The sequence below is a fragment of the Neophocaena asiaeorientalis genome, unplaced genomic scaffold (genome assembly GCF_003031525.2).
Source record: "Neophocaena asiaeorientalis asiaeorientalis breed wild unplaced genomic scaffold, Neophocaena_asiaeorientalis_V1.1 scaffold275, whole genome shotgun sequence".
In the NCBI taxonomy this organism is placed as follows: domain Eukaryota; kingdom Metazoa; phylum Chordata; class Mammalia; order Artiodactyla; family Phocoenidae; genus Neophocaena; species Neophocaena asiaeorientalis.
The window spans coordinates 6,376,309-6,397,683 of NW_020173679.1; the positions used below are offsets into that span (position 1 = coordinate 6,376,309).

A 21,375-nucleotide genomic window follows, 5' to 3' on the forward strand; every position below is an offset into this window, starting at 1 on the left:
TTACAGATGATAAAGAACAGGAGGATTACTTGGGCAAGATGGAAAGTTATGCTACATGAATGTAGGGAATTCAAGGTAAGATAATTCCATGAGTATAGTATATTAGTTTAGTAGTAACTTCTAGTCATTAAGATAAGCTTAAAAAAAAAAAAAGTACCAAAAACCCTATTTCTCTGAGTATTCTCACTAGGGTTTGCTTCAAAAGCTGAAACATTCTGAAAATTTTAAAAGTATCACTATCACTGAGCTTTCCAATAAAAAGCAAATTCTGGAGTTGAAAACCTCCCCAAACAGGCATATGGCTGGACAATCAAATATTCAAAATATGGTGCCTCTTCTAAAATGAAACAGGGAAATGTGAATGTCATCTGATAGCCAGTTATTCGGGCCTTTGGAGAAAAGTACCTTCTTGCTATATGCCCCAAGTAAAACGGACGTCTGCAGGATGATGCCTTTGCGAGAGTGAATACAGGGCTAGAGAAGATAATAGCTAAAGTGTCTAGATCCCCCTCTGTTAGTTTTTAAATAGTGAGTAATGAAAAGGAAAATTTGAGCTGGGTTTATAGGACAGACTTTAACATGGAGAAAGCTTTTATAACTGTTTTAAGTTTAGAAAGAAAGTGCATACACAACCTTATAAGGGTAGTGTCAGAAAATGTTTTAATGCCTTCAATTATTTTATTCAGAATGATAAGATTGTAACAAGTTTATTTCCCTAACCAAAACACATTCTGCTCTGCTGAATACTGCTATTATAGGGTCACTCAGAGAAATGATGAAATAGATTCAAGAAACAACAAACACCAGAAAGGGATTTTTTTTTTTTTTTGGTTGGGTGGAGGGGGGCGGGCAGTGGGTTGGGCAGGATGCTCTAAGAGAATTGGAATTACATGGGCTTTAGAAACAAACCAGAAGTCAGGGTCAGACACGGAACCCAACAATTATAACAAGCCCTCTTTTGCCTCTAGAAGTCTGAATTGCATTGCTAATTGAAAATCACAAATCCATTCCAGATGTGTGCTTCATGTAAGTAAGCAGCTTGTCTTTGATGAAAAAAGCTCAGGGCACTAGAGATAAAGAAAATAAATCTCACCAAACAGCAGTCAGAGGCTCCTTGCAGTTCTGCTCGCTCCCCCGGAGAACAAGCTCCCATTATGGAAGGACAGCCTGGTTTCCACCAGGGTCAAACACACTAAGAGCTCTCTAGATTCTGGGCCTGATGTTCTAGTGTTTACCTTTTGGGTAAAGTCCCAGGCTGAGGCAGAACTGCACACGCAGTCACACGTGCTGTTCTGCTCTATGCCCAAACCTCTGAGACACCTTCCTACTCACTCATCTCAGATCCATGGTCTCATTCCTGGCCTGAAGCCAGAAGGAGAGAAAATCCAAATTCCTGGTAACTTTCCAAACACACATTTGCTTATAAAGTACCTGGGAGTTTTTCATGGGGTGAACTGGCTGACTTGAAGGCAGGGGAAACTGAACAGCAACCTTCATTTCGACATTTGCTACAACAATGAAAGGTCTATTTGGGGACCACTGAGAATGCAGAAGTAAACAGAATCTGGGGCATGCAGAGCCCATGAAGATTACTCACCATCTCATAGAACACTTTATAAAAGATGGTTTTAACCTCACAGGTCTAAAACTAATCCATCTAACTTAGTGGCGGGCTTTTAGCTGACATTTTTCTTTCTTTCTTCCTTTTTAAAATTGCATAGGTAATTTATCTCATCAAAGAAAAGAAATCCAGATAAGCCAAGGGAAAAAAATAAAAACCATCACTCAGAAGCAACCATTCCTAACACATTTCTTACACATCACCTTCAATAACATTTCCCATGTAAATATGCAGAGATGCACAAAGTTTCGTGGTTTTCCTGACTAAAATGAAATAATACATACTTGCATTGTAATTATTTTTTTCCCATTCAACAACATCTCATGTATATCCTAATTAAGACTTTGTTTAAAAAAAAAAAGGCTCAACCATTGCTTGCTGCAACCGGGGATGTCAAAAACTACTAACCTGGACAACCAACCCATGTAACCCACAGGTCAGTTTCCCTTCTCGGAAACTCCACGTCTGGGTTGTGCTTCGCCTACGATCAGGCTTTCTTAGCATCAGCGGCTCGTATCTAGAAGAAAGGAAAATGCAACAAGTCCTGTGAGTCAAATATTTCAGGCCTGCAGAGAGGATCAGGATCGCGGTTTTACTCTTCTTCCTTCCCATATCCTCTGCCCTTAAAATCTAACAGGCAGTTAGCCTGAATCCTACGGCAGCTAACAGGTATCTCTCAATGAGGAAGGAGGAATAAAACAAAATGGAAAGCAATGAGGACACAAGTATGAACACTTTAAGGATTCACAATTTAATACATGTAATAGGGGTTCTTGCTTTCTCACAATGACAAGCTGTCATGTAGTACAAGAAAGGTTTTTTAAAATATTTTCAAAAATCCTTTTCTGTTTTATTTCCAAATACTTTTATTTTGTAATGGGTTTTAACTTGTAAGTCATCTAAAGTCATTTTGGAAGTAAACAAGGTATTAACTGAAAACACACTGATTTCATGGAGAAACTGAGGCACAGGCTAATAAAATAACTTATTCAAAGTTAAAGAGCTGATTTGAATCCAAGTAGTCAGTCATAAAAACACATTTTTTTTTTCCTGGCTTTAAAAACATGTATTCTTGTTGTAAAGATAATGGAACATTTTTTTAAACAAACTAAAAAAAAAAAATCACTTATAAATCCGAATCTCCATCCCCAGCCCCCAGTACAATAATAGCCTTGGTCTTTTGTCTTCCACTCCAGATCCTGGTGTCTAGGTCCTGCTACCATCTCCTTATGCACAGTCTTTAAAAAGAGATGAAACTTGCCCACAGTGATCTAAAAGTTAAGGTCCCAAATGAATTCTCACAGTGATGGTTCTGACACTTTGTCATAAAAACAATTTGGTTATTCTCTTAATAATTTGTTTCTGCTTTCAAGGGATTTAACAAAATTCTTAGATTTAAAAAAACAAACTGTTCACTTCTCGGGAGCAGGGGTAGGTAGACGTTTGGATGAAAAGACATTCATGTTTCATAACATATCCTTATAGTTTGATTTTTTTTTTTTTTTTTAACATCTCCATGGGCATTTCCATAATGACTTTAAAACATAAAACAGAAACCCAATACTCATGTTTGGAAATACAACAGGTTTCTGTCATTGAAGAAAAATACAAATTCTTACTTCATTTATAGACTCTCTGCTTTTTGGTGTAGATTTCTTCTGAGTCTGAATTTGAAAGCAGTGAACTTGAATCAAAAGTTGCCATGAAAGTTACCTGTTGTCAGTGACTGCAGCAAGACCAGCAATATCTAAGATGGCAGAGCCCTCGGTGGAGCGGGCGGCCAAGGGCTTGCTGGGGTTGTGAGGCACGGAAGAGCCCTCGTGGGCCAGCATGCCTGTGCCAGTCATCCTCCACAGCTGAGAACGCTTCCCTGGTTCCTGTTGGGCAGAGACAGCAAGAGCCATCATGCGCAGCCACGGCTTCATACAAGGGCTTCAAGAGCTTCACACAGGGCTGAATGAGTTCTCAAGTAGGGACTGTACTAAAAGACACTTTCTGATTATGTCAGTGCTTAATTCAAACTTGCACTGCTGTCAATCTCTAGCTGCACTTCGGATAAAATATGCTAAACTCTTGAACCAAACAACCAAAAATGACAATATAAATTTTTTAAATTTATTTTTTTCATACACTTAATACTTTCTGAGCAAACCAGTTAGTCGAGGTTCAATCTAATCTCCTCCACTAGCTACACTGCTATGTTAACTGCTATTCCAGATGGCAGCCCTCCAGTGCCCTTACCTAAAAGAGTGATCCAATTATATGAAGTATATATGATATTCTCAGTATTTGGTCTTTGGTTATCCTCATAACTGGCAGACAACCAGAATTTACCAGAGCTCTCCCCCATCCCACGTTCATAAGGTAAGCATACTACATTGATGGTTTCCAATTTCCAATTTACTGGGTTTACTATTAAGTGGATTGTATTCAAAAGTTATACTAGATTGATTGCTATTAATTCTAAATATATTTTCTCTAAGGAGTATTTTACAAGCAGTCCTTGAACTCCCAGGTCTATCCATGAAAGTCTGTATAATCCATTATATGTAAGAAGTAATAATAATAATAGTAATAACACCTCCTGAATATTTGCTATGTGTCAGCCACTGATCAGTGTGAGTTACACAAAGTAATTCATTTAATCCTCAAAACAAACCAATGAGGTATATACTATTACTGTTCTTACTTACAAATGAAGAAGGTTAAGTCCCAGTGAGATAAAGAAACTTCACCACGGTCACATTAACTAGTAGGTGGTAGAGTGAAGGTCTGAATCCCCAAAGTGTGAGTCCAGGGACGACATGCTTATCCACGTTGCCATACTACCTTTCTAACACAATCCCTATAATTCCATTTCAGGAACACCTAACCATTGAGAATACTCTTTCTATGGGAACGTATACTCCAACTAGACCTGTCAGGATCACATTCTAGGTACCACAAACGCATCCACACGCTGCCCCGCGTTGGAAAGACAGCTTTTGCAACAAAGCTGTCAAAGCTGCATTAAAAGCTAACAAAGGAATATGAATGCTGGAGTCGAATGCCAGGATCTGAAATCCAGCTGCCTCATTTACTAGCTAAGTGACCTTGGATAAGCTACTAAATTTCTCAGAGCTCCTGTTTCCTGATCCTGTCAAAGGGGGAAATTAAGCTACCTCTGAGGGTTCTTGTGATAAGTGTAATAAATACAAGGCACTTTCAGCACATACTTGGCACAGGGTTAACGCCTCGATAAATGTTTGCTATGTTATCATGATCACATCCCTTTACACAGCACATTATGTACAGCATCCTAGTTGATCCCTCTCACAAACCTGGGAGATCAGTGGGAAAATGAGGCTCCGGTAGGAATGTGAAACACCAGATATCATCATCTTTAAGTGGCAAAGCCAGAACTCAAATCTAGAAGATATGATGCTCTTTCTTTTTTTTAATTTTTATTTTATGTTGGAGTATAGATGATTAGCAGTGTTGTGTTAGTTTCAGGTGTACAGAGAATTGAGCCGACTTCCCTGTGCTACACAGCAGGTCCTCGTTGGTTACCTATTTTCTTTATTTATTATCTATTTTAGATATAGCAGTGTCATGATGCTTTTTCTACTGTGTGCTAATGCCTCTCGTACCTGTGAAAAGAGATGAAACAGCTGCACTTCTCCACCCGCAATCCCCACATGCTTACTTCTCTGTTCACAGTAAGAGAATACATCTATCCCTAGCACCAAAACCACACAGAAAAGCACCTCAATTTTCCTGGAGGTGTTCCAGATCGGGAATCAAAGCACAGACGCCCAGGTGAAACCAAGTTTTCATACATGGATTCCTCTACTGCCTGCCCGTATATGCAGGCTCATCATCACTGCAAACTACCCAAACCTCCATTTAAAAACCCAAGAGCCACCATTCTCCTTCCAGTTCCCCTCCCCTGCCCCCTTTCCTCACAATTTAGTCCTAAAACCTTGAGGTGAGACTGAGGGAGGGAGAAGGCCATGGGGGCTGTGTGAGGGTAGGTGGGTATATTGTGGTGGCCCGGCCCAGAGTGGGATGTTGAAACCCAAGGTGGGTGCTGACCCATATCGAGGGGCTGGGGAGGCGAGCCTAGTGTGGGTTGTCAGAGACAGAGACAGGTGAGGAGTGAATTCCTGCAGGGGGTGGGGTTGGACGGGGAGCTGCCCAGCATGTGGAGATCAGGGCCCACGCCAGGTAACAGGGTGTGTCCACACTCGGGGCGGGGGCACAACTGTGATGAGAGAACATGGGTTGCATTCACGGGAACTGATCAAATTAATAAATACATTCTTAGTGCTGGACAAGCGAGTTACAAATATGAAAAGGGAAAAAATTACAATGAGCTTTGTGATGCTGGACTGGAATTAGAGCTATTAGTGTGAACTGCTGGTTCTTAATACACAGAGATAGAGAAATCTGTTGAATATAGAAATACACATATATGTATGCATATGCACGTATGTATATACGCAGATACAATATGTGCCGTGTGTGTGCATATATACGTCATGTATACATAAAATCGCTAGGTCTGTCCCTTGAGAGAGTCTGGGAACAGCGACACCACAACAGCAACAAGGGCACCTAGCGTACATATCTTAAGTTTCTAAATTCCATTCTCTGATAAAAGGAATCAGGGCTCCTCAAAGAAGTGGCAAATTCCGGGAATGCTGCAGGGAAAGTACAAAATGAGCCCAAAATAACTCGCTGTGTCAGAAAGTATGAAAGTGCTCAAGGCATGAGGGGGCATATGTCAAAAGGACACAGGAGGTTAAAGGCACTCCCACCGGCCAAATATGAGAACTGAGGATAAAAATAAACCCTGACAGTAATAGATAACACACTGAATAAAACAGGGAGCCATGGGGACATACATAAAGCTACAGACTGAACTGTGCTCCTGCAAAATCCTTATGCTGAAGACCTAACCCACAGTTGTGATGAAAATGGGGCCTTTGGGTAATAATTAGGCTTAGATGAGGTCATGAGGGTGGGGGTCTCCTGATGGGATCAGTGTCATTAAGACACCAAAGGGCTTGCTTTCTCCTCTCCCCTCACCCCTGACCCCACTCTTGCTCTGCCATCTGAGGACACGGTAAGAAGGCTGCAGTCCAAAACTAGAAGAAGGGCCCCCTCCGGGAACCGGCTTGCCCGGCACCCTGATCTTGGACCTCCTAGCTTCCAGAACTGCGAGAAATAAATTCTCATTGTTTAGTCTATATTATTTTGTTCTGGAAGTCCAAGCTAATACACATGCATGCATGCATGCATGCATACATACATACATAGAAAACTTGATGAGGAACAGGATATTTACAGAGTCTCAAAGCACCTCTCCACAAAATATTTACTAAATACAAGGGAAAAGAAAAACTTCCTTCACAGTGGAGAAGGCTGGCAGACATCACCTTAAGCAAGTGCTAACGTTAACGTCACCAGCAACAGGACAAATCCACTTTACAGAATTTCTACCAACTTTTCTGTAAATTTGAGATTCTTTCAAAACAGTAAAAAAAAAAAAAAACCCAAAAAAAAAAAAAAAAAAAAAAAAAAAAAAATCCCAAAAAACAAACAAACAAAAACCTGAGAGGTCAACCTTCTACTCTTGGTTTCTAATTCAAGCACATAGGTCCATTTCCTAGTGCCAATTCAGAGAACATTGCCTAGTTTTAGATGTCAACGTAACTCACTCATCACCTTCCCTCCCATTTACCGGTTTTCATCCTCATCAAGTGAAATGACAACTGTGAAAGTGTGTAAATTATAAAATTTTACGTGAAGTATTTTTTGCTACTTAATTAAAAGAAGTCTGTTTCTGTCCACTTAGCACACACCAGCCCCTGGAAATCCCATGTATGTATACTTATTATTAGTGTTTTGCTGATCACACCCGGTGATCATACTCCACTGATAAATCATCTTTCTCTTGAGTTGGTTTCCATTCCCTCTAACATCCTCATTAACTTGAACATTTCTTTGAAGGTCATCTGCATCATTTCCAAGGGCTCTTCTATTTTTTTCCCAATTCCTTGATTTCTGTTAGACTCTTTTATTTTTAGATTATTGCCTTTTAAAATTTCCTTTTTCAAAATGTTCAATAAAGTCTAGAAAATTGTTTACTTTCAATTACTACATCTCATGGTCTCTTTACCCATCACCATTCCCAAATCTTATTTCTAAAATGTATCTAACACATAAACACAGTCTTATATAAAAGAATGTGATAACATTTTAGGCAAATTTGAATTATGTGACTTTCAGCTGGTATGACATAAAAACACATGTAGAAGTACTGGTTGATTGATAGATAGATGAAGAACCTTGAAAACATTAGGATAACTGAAAGAAACCCTTCATTAAAGACCACTCATATATTGACCAAAGTCCAGAACAGGGGCGTCTACAGTGACAGAGAGTAGATTAACGACTGCTTAGAGCTGGGAAGTAAGGAGAATGCGGGGGTGATAGCTAAAGGATACAGGGTTCTTTCTTGAGGTGATGAAAATGTTCTAAAATTGAGTGTGGTTAAAGTAGTACCTACTGTGGATATATTAAAACCCACTGAATTGTATATTTTAAATGGGTGATTTGTATGGTATATGAATTATATCTCAATAAAGCTGTTAAAAATATAAAAGTGAATTAGAAACACATGTATTAAAGTTTCATTTGATGTGCAAAATCTGAAATAATTTGAATCTATCCCCCATTAAAAATGCGGTAAGAGTTGTACAACCTCAAAGCCAAATGAGTCATAAACCACCTACATTACTGCCACACATGATAGCACTTTAGATGATTAAAGGGCATCCTCTGTCAGCATTAGGGCCACTTATGTTGGAAACACACAACCTCTGTCAGGGTTGTTTTTGGATTATATGATTTATATTATGCAAAATTTTCCAGAACACACCCCTCAGGTAAATGGTTTCAAATAATTATAGCTGCTGATCTTCCTCCTCTTAAAGTAATTTCTGCACCTCTGTGTTCTCAAACAACATTCATTTTGAAGTCTGAACTATTTATTACCAGTCTTTCTGTCAGTCACAATATTTCTGGTCAAACTTTACTCTTTCTCTCAATATCTAGGTCTATTAGCATAATCATTTCATAAACTAACTTGAAAAGAATGTTGGCATAAAAAGGGAAAAAACTGTCAGTGTGATAATTTTTCCACTGAGTTTAGGGAAGAGTAGATTAGGGGAGTGTTACAATAGAAAGAGTAATGAAAACGACAAATCACAAGTTTGAAAAAAAATAAATTCAAGAATTAAGTTCTTCGAAAAGGTATCAAAGATGAGAAGGGCTTGGAATTCCTAGAGCAGGCGTCGTGGGACAGTGGGGAGAACAACAACTGGAGCAGTCAAGACACCCAAGTTCCATCTGAGCACGGGCCTAGGTCTCTGCTTGCTCATCTGCAAAACGAGGGGGTGGACCAGGTGGCCCCTGTCCCTTCCAGGGCTAAAAATCTTTTCTTCTAAACTCCAAGTTCTAAGCTCTCTTACCTTCTTCTTTAAAATGACTCTCTGTGTCTTCGGTGAGACATCCAAGACGAGCTCTGCACAGGTAATGGCTCTGTTGGAAGCCACAGGCCGTCCTGTCCCCTCCTGTAAACTAGAATTGAAAAAACAGTAACAATCATAACACACACACACACACGTATACACGTGGACTCGCATGCGTATTCATGTACTCATAAGCAAACGGCTAAACCTCCACCATAAAGAAGATAATTCTTCTTTAATCATAGAAGAAAAAGCCTGACTCAAGCTGTAGAAAGATCAAGGTTGTGCTGTTTTCCTGCACAGTTCAAAGATTCATTTGTCAGAAGACATACTCTGACATTTCCCCTCTCCTGATAATTTCAGTGGCTTAAAATTCAGACATAAAAGGATGACTATATATCTTTAGAGACAAAAAACCAAAAACTAATCCAGACATTCCAAGGGTCCAAGAATTAGTTCTACTGTTTGCCAGGAAGATGATCAGAATTATTGCATCCCCATGTCTTAGCAAGAAATCAGAAGTCCCTTAAGGATGAAAAGAAAACAAAGGGTTCATAATCACCTTCCTCCAATTCCACCTGCTTGTGTTTCTCTATGGCTTAAGAATACTAAGCTTTATGGAATGTTGCAGCCTAACTACACTTTAGGGTACTTCAATGAGATTTTATTTAGATTATCCTCCTGTTTCCACTAATCTCTATCATCAAAAAATGGACTGAAAAATTCCGAGTTAAAAACCTGTTTTCATGATATCAAAAGCACAAGTGACCAAAAAAATTTTGACTTCAACAACATTAAAAAACTTTTGTCCTTCCGAAAGACATTACCAAGAAAGTAAAAAGACAATCCACGGAATGGGAGAAGATATTTGCAAATCATATATCTGATATGGGATTTGTATCCGTATTATATAAGGAGCTTAAAAATTCAAAAAGGCAAAAAAATCTAATCTAAAAATGAGCCAAGGATTTGAATAGACATTTCCCCAAAGATATACAAATAGGGAATTCCTTGGCAGTCCAGTGGTTAGGAGCCACCGCTTTCAACGCCGTGGCCAGGGCGGCCCGGGTTCACTACCTGGTTGGGGAACTATGATCCCGCAAGCTGTGCGACATGGTCAAAAAACACACAAACAAACAAACAAAAAAGATACACAAATGGGAATAAGCACATGATAAGATCTTCAATATCATTAATTATTATGCAAATGCAAATCAAAACCGCAATGAGATAACATTACCTATTCAGTAGAATTACTACAATCAAAATAAGGTGGAGGGCTTCCCTGGTGGCGCAGTGGTTAAGAACCCGCCTGCCAATGCAGGGGACTCGGGTTCGAGCCCTGGCCTGGGAAGATCCCACATGCCGCGGAGCAACTAGGCCCGTGAGCCACAACTACTGAGCCTGCGTGTCTGGAGCCTGTGCTCCGCAACGGGAGAGGCCACAACAGTGAGAGGCCCGTGTACCGCAAAAAAAAAAAAAAAGGTGGAAAGCAGGGCTTTCCTGGTGGCACAGTGGTTAAGACCCCGCCTGCCAATGCAGGGGACTCGGGTTCGAGCCCTGGTCCAGGAAGATTCCACATGCCGCGGAGCAACAGAGCCTCTGCGTCACAACTGCTAAACCTGTGAGCCACAACTACTGAGCCCATGTGCCACAACTACTGAAGCCTGTGTGCCTAGAGCCCATGCTCCGCAGCAAGAGAAGCCACTGCAATGAGAAGCCCGTGCACCACAAGGAAGAGTAGCCCCCACTCACCGCAACTAGAGAACGCCCACACGTAGCAACGAATACCCAACACAGCCAAAAATAAATAAATAAAATAAATTTTAAAAAAACATTAAAAAAAAATTTTTTTTTAAGTGGAAAACAAAAAGCACTACTGAGAATGTAGAGAAACCGGAACCCTTACACATTACTGGTGGGACATAAAATGATTCAGCTCCTGTGGAAAATAGCATAGCAGTTCCTCAAAAAGGTAAACATAGGGGCTTCCCTGGTGGCACAGTGGTTGAGAGTCCACCTGCCGATGCAGCGGACACGGGTTCGTGCCCTGGTCCGGGAAGATCCCACATGCCGCGGAGCGGCTGGGCCCGTGAGCCATGGCCGCTGAGCCTGCGCCTCTGGAGCCTGTGCTCCGCAACGGGAGAGGCCACAACAGTGAGAGGCCCGTGTACCGCAAAAAAAAAAAAAAAGAAAAAAAGGTAAACATAAAATTACCGTAGAACCCAGCAATTCCACTCCTAGGTATATACGCGAAAGAATTAAAAACAAGTACTTAAACAAGTACATGTATGGGCATGCTGACAGCACTGTTCACAACAGCCAAAAGGTAGAGACAACGCAATGTCCATCAAAGGAAGAACGGACAAAATGTGGTACAGACACACAATGGAATATTACTCAGCCATAACAGGAATGAAACAGTGATACATGCTACAGTGTGGATGAACCTTGAAAACATCATGCTAAGTGAAAGAAGCCAGACACAAAAGGTCACATATTTTATGATAATTTATGTGAAATATCTGAAATAGGTAAATCCTGAGAGACAGAAAGCAGATTGGTGGTTTCCAGGGGCTGAGAGAAGAGGTTTAATGGGGGAGTCACTACTTAATGGGTTTGGGGTGATGAAAACATTTTGGAACTAGACAGAGGTGGTGGCTGTACAATATCACGAATATACTAAATGCCATTGAACTGATCACTTTAAAATGGTTAATTTTATGGTATATGAACTTCACCTCAATTTAAAACAAAACTAGTCTCCTTCCTCATCGTCAGTTCTCACCAAATATGCGAAGAAATAGGATCTACTGCACTTCAAAATAGGGGTCAACCCCTTAGCACACTAAGATTCCCAGGAACTTCTCTTTTTCTCTATCCATATCTGTTCAACCCATTAAACTCGTAATTCTCCATTAGGATTCTTCAGTTAAACAGCTTAGTAACTACTGAATTTAACATAAGAAAGTAAAGAGAAAAACATGAATAGCAACCAGATTAAGGACTGGTTTTTCAGGCACTAAAACCTTAAGCATGTCATACTACTGAGTGCCATAATCTTTAAAAAGAAAGAAACACACATGATTGACTTAATTAAAACAAGATAAGCATCTCAGCGCCATCATTATCAAAAGAGAACTGCAATAAACAAGGAAAAGAAGGGCTATTCTAAGCAAAGATGCCTATTCAATTCATTATTAGTGAAATCTGGAGTCTAGGTAGCTGAGAGACACTGCACAGACTCAGAGGTGATTTTGTGGGCGTCAGGCACATACAAAAATATTTCATGAGCAAAATTATTCAGAACATTTTGCACAGAAATATGACTTTAAATGCCCTGTTCACCAGGTGACTTATATTTGGAATGCTAAAGATTAGGCTATCTTCCCAGTTTCTTCAACTTTAAAATTGGCCCTGTAACCAGCACAGAAACAAACTATATTTATGTGTTGGTGGAATGACTACTTTTGAAAGCCTAACATTTTGAATCTCTACGTACCTATCTCTGTACCAATCTAACAGAATTAGAATAAGCTCACTATTCCTCACCTGTCTTTTCTTTCTAAATACAACTAACTAGTCAGACAACAGTGAAGATTATAATTCTAAGACAACTGGAATTACTGTCAAGTTAAACTCCTCTGCTTGCCTTTGGGTGACTATTAAAAAGACCTTTAAGTGTCTGCTTCATCAGAATTCTCAATGGAAGAGGAGAGTCAGAATGGTGACTTGAATGATTATGGATGAAGATTAGTCAGTTTCAAATGAGGAAAGAGGTAAAACAAAAAATGGCTAGAAGTTTAAAGCAAGAGAAATTTAAAACATTATAATAACAATGCCTTAAGGGAGTTGTTAGATACTAGAATGGATTATTGGGGATAGATTATTAAAAAGAGAAGAGTCTTGCCTTTTTGGATAAGTTTTACTCTAGCCAGAAGACAAGGGTTTAGACTAAAGACCTCTCAAGATAGAGCCTGAGCCTAGGATTTGGTAAAGAATGGAAGGAATCTTCGTTCATCCCTTAGCCTCCTGAGAACTGCTTAAAATTTAAAACCGGTTAATAATTAGAGTTTTCTGCTTTACGAACAGTAATTTAACTCAGAATTACCCAGAGAACGTATATGTAGCAGCAATGTAAATGAAATTTTCATAATAAAGCTGTCGGTTATCCTGGAAATCATTCATGTTGCAGTTGATCTCAGAGGAACCTGCCCCTTTAACAGTCAGAGTGATAAAAGGTGGCAGGGTGGGTTCGTCCCAGGCATAATCCAAGGAAGTCATGGGCTTCACTTCAGTTCGGAGCCTGGGTTCAGCAACGCCATGCTGAGTGAAGACAACCGGGACCTACAGTAAGGGCGGAGAGGATAAAGAGGACTTTCAGTCAGAGCGGTGGTATTGGAAAGTTATCAGTGCCTCCTAGGTTTAAGTCCCAGATCCTTCCCAAATGAACCCTACACAGCATATAACCACAAGGGAGGCTCATCATGTGGCCTCTTCAAATGCCTCTCTAATCATCTTCAAAATTGCAAAAAGCCCACCAATTAGACATGGGCCACAGCCTGTTGGGTAAAGGGTTTTGAGAAGCTCTGCCACGCCAAATACCTAGAGGAAGCTTCTCTGTCCTTTCAATGGCATCTAGTCTACCCTCAACCCCCTGGGATACACTTTGAACAAAAATTTTGGAATTCAGCTATGGAAAGTCACATATTTTAAGATGTAAGGCATAATTTAAAATAGAATCTAATGATTTCCATCTTGGCTTTACTTGGAAGATTCATAAAAGAGCTCACTGTAACTAAGCAACAGGAAGAATGCCCGCCCATTCTACCGGGCATTTGTCAATCTGATTCTGATTCCTCTCTCTCTGTTTATATGGAAATGTCTACAGAGGGCACCGTGCCAACCAAACTATCTAGTCAAAATAAATTCTGGGGACTGAGAAGTCCCTTCTGGACAAGGCTGCCCAGCAATCAAAATAACCAGCAGAAACCACCTCCCAATGGTAAGATTTCTAAGATCCTGTATGGCTTCTTTTGAACCCAAGTTTAAAATGTACTTCATTCACCATTATCTTAAGGGCAGTATATATTCCACTTTCCCGCATATGAAACAGCCAAACTGGCTCTCAACTCCCCTTGATACCTTAGAAAAGTTGTCAATTCGGAAAGGAGGGGGTAACTGATCTGTATCACTAAAGGAGATCCTATAGGTAGCTCCTCGAAGAGTAATTTCCACACGCAGGAAGAAGCATTTTCCCAGAGTGTCTCTGCAGCAAAAGGAAACAAAAGAGGCTGCATAAAATGGAGGGAACAAGCTCCAGTTCACAATCTCCTCATACTTCTCATGATCACCACTGTGCGCTCTCTGATCACATTAGAAAAAGTAGAAATTGACAGTATAATCACACAGTAAAAAAGAATTCATTCAAGCAACTTTGAACAGCACACCAGAACTGTATGAGATCTACAAATTTTACTTAGGGTTTGTTTTGGGTCCTAGCGTCAGTGCAGCAAATGAGTAAATATTGGTTGAACTACATAAAATTGTTAGTATTAGACTACTTTTGACCTAGAAAAGAGGAATTTCACATGGTTCAAACTAATATATTGATGTTATTGATAAACAGGGTTTGCACTGTAGGATGAGGGAAGGTGAGGAAGAATCCTGTGGATTGGAGGTATCAGTATGTGATCATAATTTACGTGGGTGGTGTGTGTGTGTGTGTGTGTGTGTGTGTGTGTGTACTTAAATACAGATAAACCACTGGAGAGAATGGAAAGAAAGCTCTTCCTTAGGGAAGAATATCAGTTAATAAATGTAGAAGAAATGAGAGAACCAGAAAATCACCATTTTGCAACCACCAATGTAATAACTGATTCAGGTAAGAACCATCAAACCACTGAGTGAAAGGTTTTGGGGAAACAGAACATACACACAGTCTCAAGTTATCCCCCCAATGGACTAGTCCTGTTTACAAAGAAGAAAAGGTAACTTCACAATACAGAGACCTGGTGGACACCAGCTAAACCAAATGATGATCGAATTTAGCAACATCAATAATAGGACCAACAGACGTCACAGGCCTCCGGATGTGATGCAGTGGGAAACACGTACCACCGCAGAAGTAGTACTCTTACCAAAAATGGATGGCCCAAATTTTTCTTTTTTGGCCCAAATTTATATATAAAAAACCATCATGGATTCCCTGGTGGCACAGTTGTTGAGAGTCCGCCTGCCGATGCAGGGGACACGGGTTTGTGCCCCGGTCTGGGAAGATCCCACATGCCGAGGAGCGGCTAGGCCCGTGAGCCATGGCCACTGAGCCTGCGCATCCGGAGCCTGTGCTCCGCAACAGGAGAGGCCACAATGAGAGGCCCGCGTACCGCAAAAAAAAAAAACCATCAGAAAAATCCAGAAAATAAAACATTCTACCAGACACCGGCTTGGACTCCAAAAATGTCAACGTCAATAAAGACAAAAAGGGAAAAGTGAGACTATGACTATTCTAGATTAAAGGAGATGAGATATACCAGCCAAATAAAATGCATGATCCTTCACTGGGTCCTAGATCTGGGGAGGAAGGTTGCTATGAAGGACATTTTAGAGAACTATTTATTTAAAAACATAATCAATATTAAATTTCTTCAGTGTGTAATGACAGGTAATAAAGTTTTTATGGCTGAAGTATCATGATGACTTCACATTACTTTCAAATGGTTTGGGAAAAAAAAAATGTATGTGTGCACGTGTGGAGAGAGAACAAGAACAGACCAAATGTTGAAATGTAGGAAATCTAGGTAAAAGAGGGGTGCCTCTGTACTACTCTTATAAGTTTTCTGTGGGTTTAAACTGTTTCAAAATGAAAATGCGAGGAAAGTAAAGGAAGGAAACAGCTGGCTCAGGTCCCTGCTCAGTAGTTTAGGGTCACACACTGAAACTATTTCAAAAGGATTAACAAAGGTACACAAGCCATCCTTCTGCCACCCTCCACCCCTTTTACTTCCTTTTCTTCTTTTTTGAAGTAACGATGAGTAACTTTTTTGTTTAATTCTGAATTGGCTTCACACCACACAACAGATCTGGGCTGCCTCCACCAAGGCAGTATATAAACCAATGGTGGTTTCAGCTGCAGAATTCCTCATCTTCCCCTGCCCGCCCCCACCACAAAATATTGTGGGGCAGGGGTCCCCAACCCCTGGTCCTCGGTGGACGGGGCCACACGGCAGGAGGTGAGCGGTGGGCAAGCGAGCGAAGCTTCATCTGCCGCTCCCCATCACTTGCATTACCACCTGAACCATCCCCCCACTCCACCATCCGTGGAAAAACTGTCTTTGACGAAACTGGTCCCTGGTGCCAGAAAGGTTGGGGACCGCTGTTGTGGGGAACATATGATACTACCAGATAGGAGTTCTGGTTGAAGTAGGGATGAGGGCATTGGAGCCCTGCCCACTTTGCTCCCTTGACCTGTAAAGTCACCTCCTTAGACCCCAATGGCCCCTAGGAACATAGCTGGAAAACCACTATGCCAGAAGCAATTAACTCTAATAAGGGGGGGCCAGGGCAGAGGATAATTAAGAAAGGCACATCATCAACAAAAACAGAAATAAAGAAAAACCTCAGATAACGCATTTTTTTAGTCAAATATAAATACTATTTTGGATCATCTATTATTAAATTAGCCTTTTTTCTGTTCCCTTACAATAGTGTTCTCCATAGAGACCTAACCATAAGGTATAAATGATTAAATACTGCTTCTAAATGTGTTGAAATGGCACTGATTTCAGTGTCTTTAGCTTCAAAAAGCATTTGATGAAAAAAATTAAAGAGGACAGAAATAAATAGAAAGTCGTCCCATGTTCATGGATTAGAAGACTTAGTATTGTCAAGATGTCAACGCTACCCAAAGTGGATCTACAGATCTAACACAACCCCCATCAAAATTCCAAGTGTTTTTTTTTCCCCCCAGAAATAGTAAAATTCAGATGGAATCTCAAGGGACTCCAAATAGCCAAAATAGTCTTGAAAAAGAACAAAGATGGAAGTCTCACACTTCCTAACTTCAAAACTTATTACAAAACTACTGTAATTTAAAAAAATGTGTGATATTGGCAAAAAGATAGAATATGAATGAATAGAATAGAGAGCCCAGAAATAAACCCTCACATATAGGGTCAACCAAGTTTTGACCAGGGTGTCAACACCATACCATGGGGAAAGGAAAGTCTTTGCAACAAATGGTGTTGGGAAAACTGGATATCCACAAACAAAAGAATGAAGTTGGACCCTCACCTTACACTAAATAGAAACATTAACTCAAAATGGATCAAAGACCTACATGTAAGAGCTAAAACTATAAAATTCTCAGAAGAAAACAGCGGGGAAAGCTTCATAACACTGGATTTGGCAATGATTTATTGGATACGACACCAAAAGCACAGGCAACAAAAGTTAAAATAGGTAAGTTGGACTACATCGAAATTAAAAACTGTAAATCACAGAACACAATCAACAGAGTGAAAAGGCAACGTATGGAATGGGAGAAAATATATGCAAATTATGTATCTCATAAGGGGTTAGTATTCAGAATATATAAAGGACTCCTACAACTCAACAGCAACAAAAATAATTCGAAAATGGACAAAGGAGTTGAATAGACATGTCTCCCAAAAAGATGTACAAACGTCCAAAGAGCACATGAAAAGAAGTTCAACATCACTAATAATTAGGGAAATGAGAATCAAAACCATGAGATACCACCTCACACCCATTACTATCAGAAAGGCAAAAAATAACAAGTGTTGGTGAGGGTATGGAGAAATTGGAACCCTTGTGAGCTATTGGCAGGAATGTAAAATGGTGAAATGTAAATGGTGAATGTAAAAATGGTGCTACTGTATAGCACAGGGAACTATATTCAATATCCTGTGATAAACCATAATGGAAAAGAATATGAAAGAGAATGTATATATACGTGTAACTGAATCACCATGCTGTACAGCAGAAATTAACACAACATTGTAAATCAACTATACTTGAATATATATAATTTCACTGCACTAGAGTGAAATAAAATGTAATAAACTATCACCAAAAAAAAAAAAAAAGGACGTTCTGACACATTACAACATGGACGAACCTTGAGAACATTATGCTAAGTGAAATAAGTCACTCATAAAAAGACAAATATTGTATGATTTCACTTATCTGAGGTACCTAGAGTAGTCAAATTCATACAGAAAGGAAAACAGTGGTTGCCAGGGGTTAAGAAAGGGAAAAAGAGGAGCAGTTGTTTAATGGGTACAGAGTTTCCATTTTGCAAGAGGAAAAGAGTTTAGGAGATTGTTTGCACAACATGAATGTACTTAACACTAGTGAAGTTAAAAATGGTGAAGATAGTAAATTTTACGTTATGTGCCTGAGGCCCACAAAATCATCTCTGGGTCTTTATGCTATCTTTCTCATATGGTATGTGTATTTTACCACAATTTTTAAAGTTTAATACATTTTTTTTTTAAGCAATGGATGAAAGCAGAAAAAGAAAGCAGTCATCCTGTACTACTTGAGGCTGAATTTTGTTGATTTTTCTTAACAAGGACCTGAGGGTCACTGGGTTGGGCTAAGAAGGCCAGGTGATTTACTGAAACCGCATCAAATGAGAGAAGAGTTTGTACAATGTGCAAGAACAGACAAAAACATTTATAATCAAAGCTGCCATCTAAATGCTGACAGAGTTGTGGGTAACAGTGAGATCAGTACTACCCCCTGAACATGTGACCTCAGACGACAGCAAGTGCACAATGGTCAAAACTGTCAATGTTCCCTTTAACTCACTGCGTCAAAATGTTCACTCCTCCTTGCCTGGTCTTTGCAGTTTTATGACCTTTGAGCCAGAAACATATGTGTGCATTTCATGAAGAGTAGTCTTACTATTTATTACCATTTACAGCTTTATAAATATCTGAAATTTATATGGTATTTATAGCTTACTATTTACATTACTGCACCTCAACTGAGGCTACTTTTTGTCTAAATATAGTCTCTGAACTTACCTCATGTTGATATGGAAGGAATTATTCTTGTTGACTTCAAAGCCTCCAGACCAAATACAATTGGGAACATCCATCAATCGGACACATAACAGCTGATCGTAGTCATTCCGAGGCCAATGGAACACCACACTGGAACCAGGAAGGGTGGAAATGTAACCTTCAGGATTGGCTGTTCCCTAAAACACACAGGATCATTGGCTTTAGTCAAAAGCCAAGTCAAGACGTAAATGCTTACTGAGTATCTATCTACTCTGAGCCTTGCCCTCTACCAGGAGCTATATTTAGGATACCAAAGGCACAAAATGATTATTCACATCAAAAAACTTAGTGTTGACGGGGAGATAAGCCCTGGCATTAAAACTCACTGTGCTATTAAATAAATACTAGTTAATCTTCAAAAGCAAGCTGCTTACCTGTCCCCTGGCAAATTCCCTCTGTGCAAATGCAAGCTTGTGAGATGATTTATTATCTAACAGGTAACGGGGAGCGAAGATTACCATACAGGTGTCGATATATCGGCCTCGGCCTTTCTTGACATCAATACCTACAAATAACAAGAACCAGTTCCATGAGTTAATCAGAAGGAAAAAAATTTGTGGTCTAAAAAAATTAAATAGCCTTCACAATTTCTCTGAAAAAACAATTGTAGCACCCAGAGAATCTGTCAAGGCTCCTAAGAATGGAATGAAAACAGCAACAGCACTCAAAGTATTATACTTTATTCCCATTTAGGCCTTAAAAAGTCTCCATGGCAACATCAACGTTCCCATAATTCCTAGCTTCTTCAAAAAGTGTGTACAACTACAACTAAAACACACAGGTGTTCAGTTTGGTTTCCATTTATAAAACTAAGACAGGGCTTCCCTGGTGGCGCAGTGGCTAAGAGTCCGCCTGCCAATGCAGGGGACACAGGTTCAAGCCCTGGTCCAGGAAGATCCCACATGCCGCGGAGCGACTAAGCCCGTGCGCCACAACTACTGAAGCCTGCACGCCTACAGCCCGTGCTCTGCAACAAGAGAAGCCACTGCAATGAGAAGCCTGCCTGCCACAACGAACAGTAGCCCCTGTTCACTGCAACTAGAGAAAGCCCGTGCGCAGCGATGAAGACCCAACACAGCCCAAAATAAATAAATTTATTAAAAAAAACAACTAAGACAGTTTATGTGATACATTTCTGCTTACACATGGGACACAAAATTTCCTCCTAGAGAACTTGCCCCTTTTACAGCATATCGTAGAAATTTCATTATTACTTAACTGGCTTCTGCAACTGCCCTGAACTCAGCTGACTCTTCTAGTATTTTCTTTAAGCCCACTGCCCAAGAAGCCAGCTCAAACATAATGCTAGATACTATAGAATTTATTCCTTCATAAAATAAATGTTTTCAGTACCTACTAGGTACTGGGAAAAAAAAAAAGGCAAACAAAACACATACCAAGGAAAAAAAGACATAGTCAATCAAAAAGAAATCTCAAAACACCAGGTTCCAAAGAAAGAAAGAAAAATGAAATAGCACTACATTCTTAGAAACTCTGCTAACAACTTTTAAAAATATGAAACTCAGTGGATGAATTCATTCATTCATTCAGACAATGAATAAAGCAACTATATTCAAGGCACTGGGCTGAGCACTGGTTATAAAATGATAAAAATGTTTATGGTAAAAATAATAAAAATAATAACAGTTATTGAATTCTTAATACATGCTACACCCTCCACCAAAGGCTCAACATTTAATTCTCATAACAACCTCTTATCAGTTAGGTATTTTCATTCCTTCATTTTTGCAGATGAAGAAACTAAGGCAGGGAAAGCTGGGTAACTTGCCCTGGGTCACGCAGCCAGTGGGTGGCATAGATGGATTTAAACCCAGGCAGCCTGCCTCGGGAGTCCTTGCTCACATCGTGATGGGACATATACAAGGACCCTACCAGTAGTCAACAAGTATCAAGAGACCATAAAAAGAGAAGAGACCTTAGGATATGACAACTAGGTGCCCTGGATGTTCCAACGTAATTCCAATTATAAATATTCTGATCTGTTAACTCCCTAATTCACTTGTACTGGTGTTCCTTTAATTTAAGTCTCAAAAATAGCTGAAAGAGTGAGCAAATCACAGAAACAAAATCACTGAAACTCTGTATGAAGCAGCCTTTGCCTATTCAAGGGGTGGAGCAAAAAAAT

General features: G+C 39.9%; 1 protein-coding gene across 11 annotated transcripts in view; it reads right to left on the reverse strand.

Annotated features, from left to right (window-relative positions):
* VPS13D (vacuolar protein sorting 13 homolog D) overlaps nt 1-21,375 on the reverse strand; it is a 244,422-nt gene that overhangs the window by 113,889 nt on the left and 109,158 nt on the right. For all 11 annotated transcript variants that reach the window (XR_003003764.1, XR_003003763.1, XM_024749924.1 and 8 more), the window contains 7 exons: nt 19,604-19,734; nt 19,191-19,366; nt 14,284-14,407; nt 13,250-13,485; nt 9,139-9,247; nt 3,335-3,498; nt 2,030-2,138 (listed from right to left, as the gene is read on the reverse strand). Coding sequence is in view for 9 of the 11 variants with exons in the window: in XM_024749924.1 (XP_024605692.1) it covers nt 2,030-2,138; nt 3,335-3,498; nt 9,139-9,247; nt 13,250-13,485; nt 14,284-14,407; nt 19,191-19,366; nt 19,604-19,734 (1,049 nt within the window). In the remaining 2 variants the exon portion in view is untranslated. The remainder of the gene's footprint in view (nt 1-2,029; nt 2,139-3,334; nt 3,499-9,138; nt 9,248-13,249; nt 13,486-14,283; nt 14,408-19,190; nt 19,367-19,603; nt 19,735-21,375) is intronic.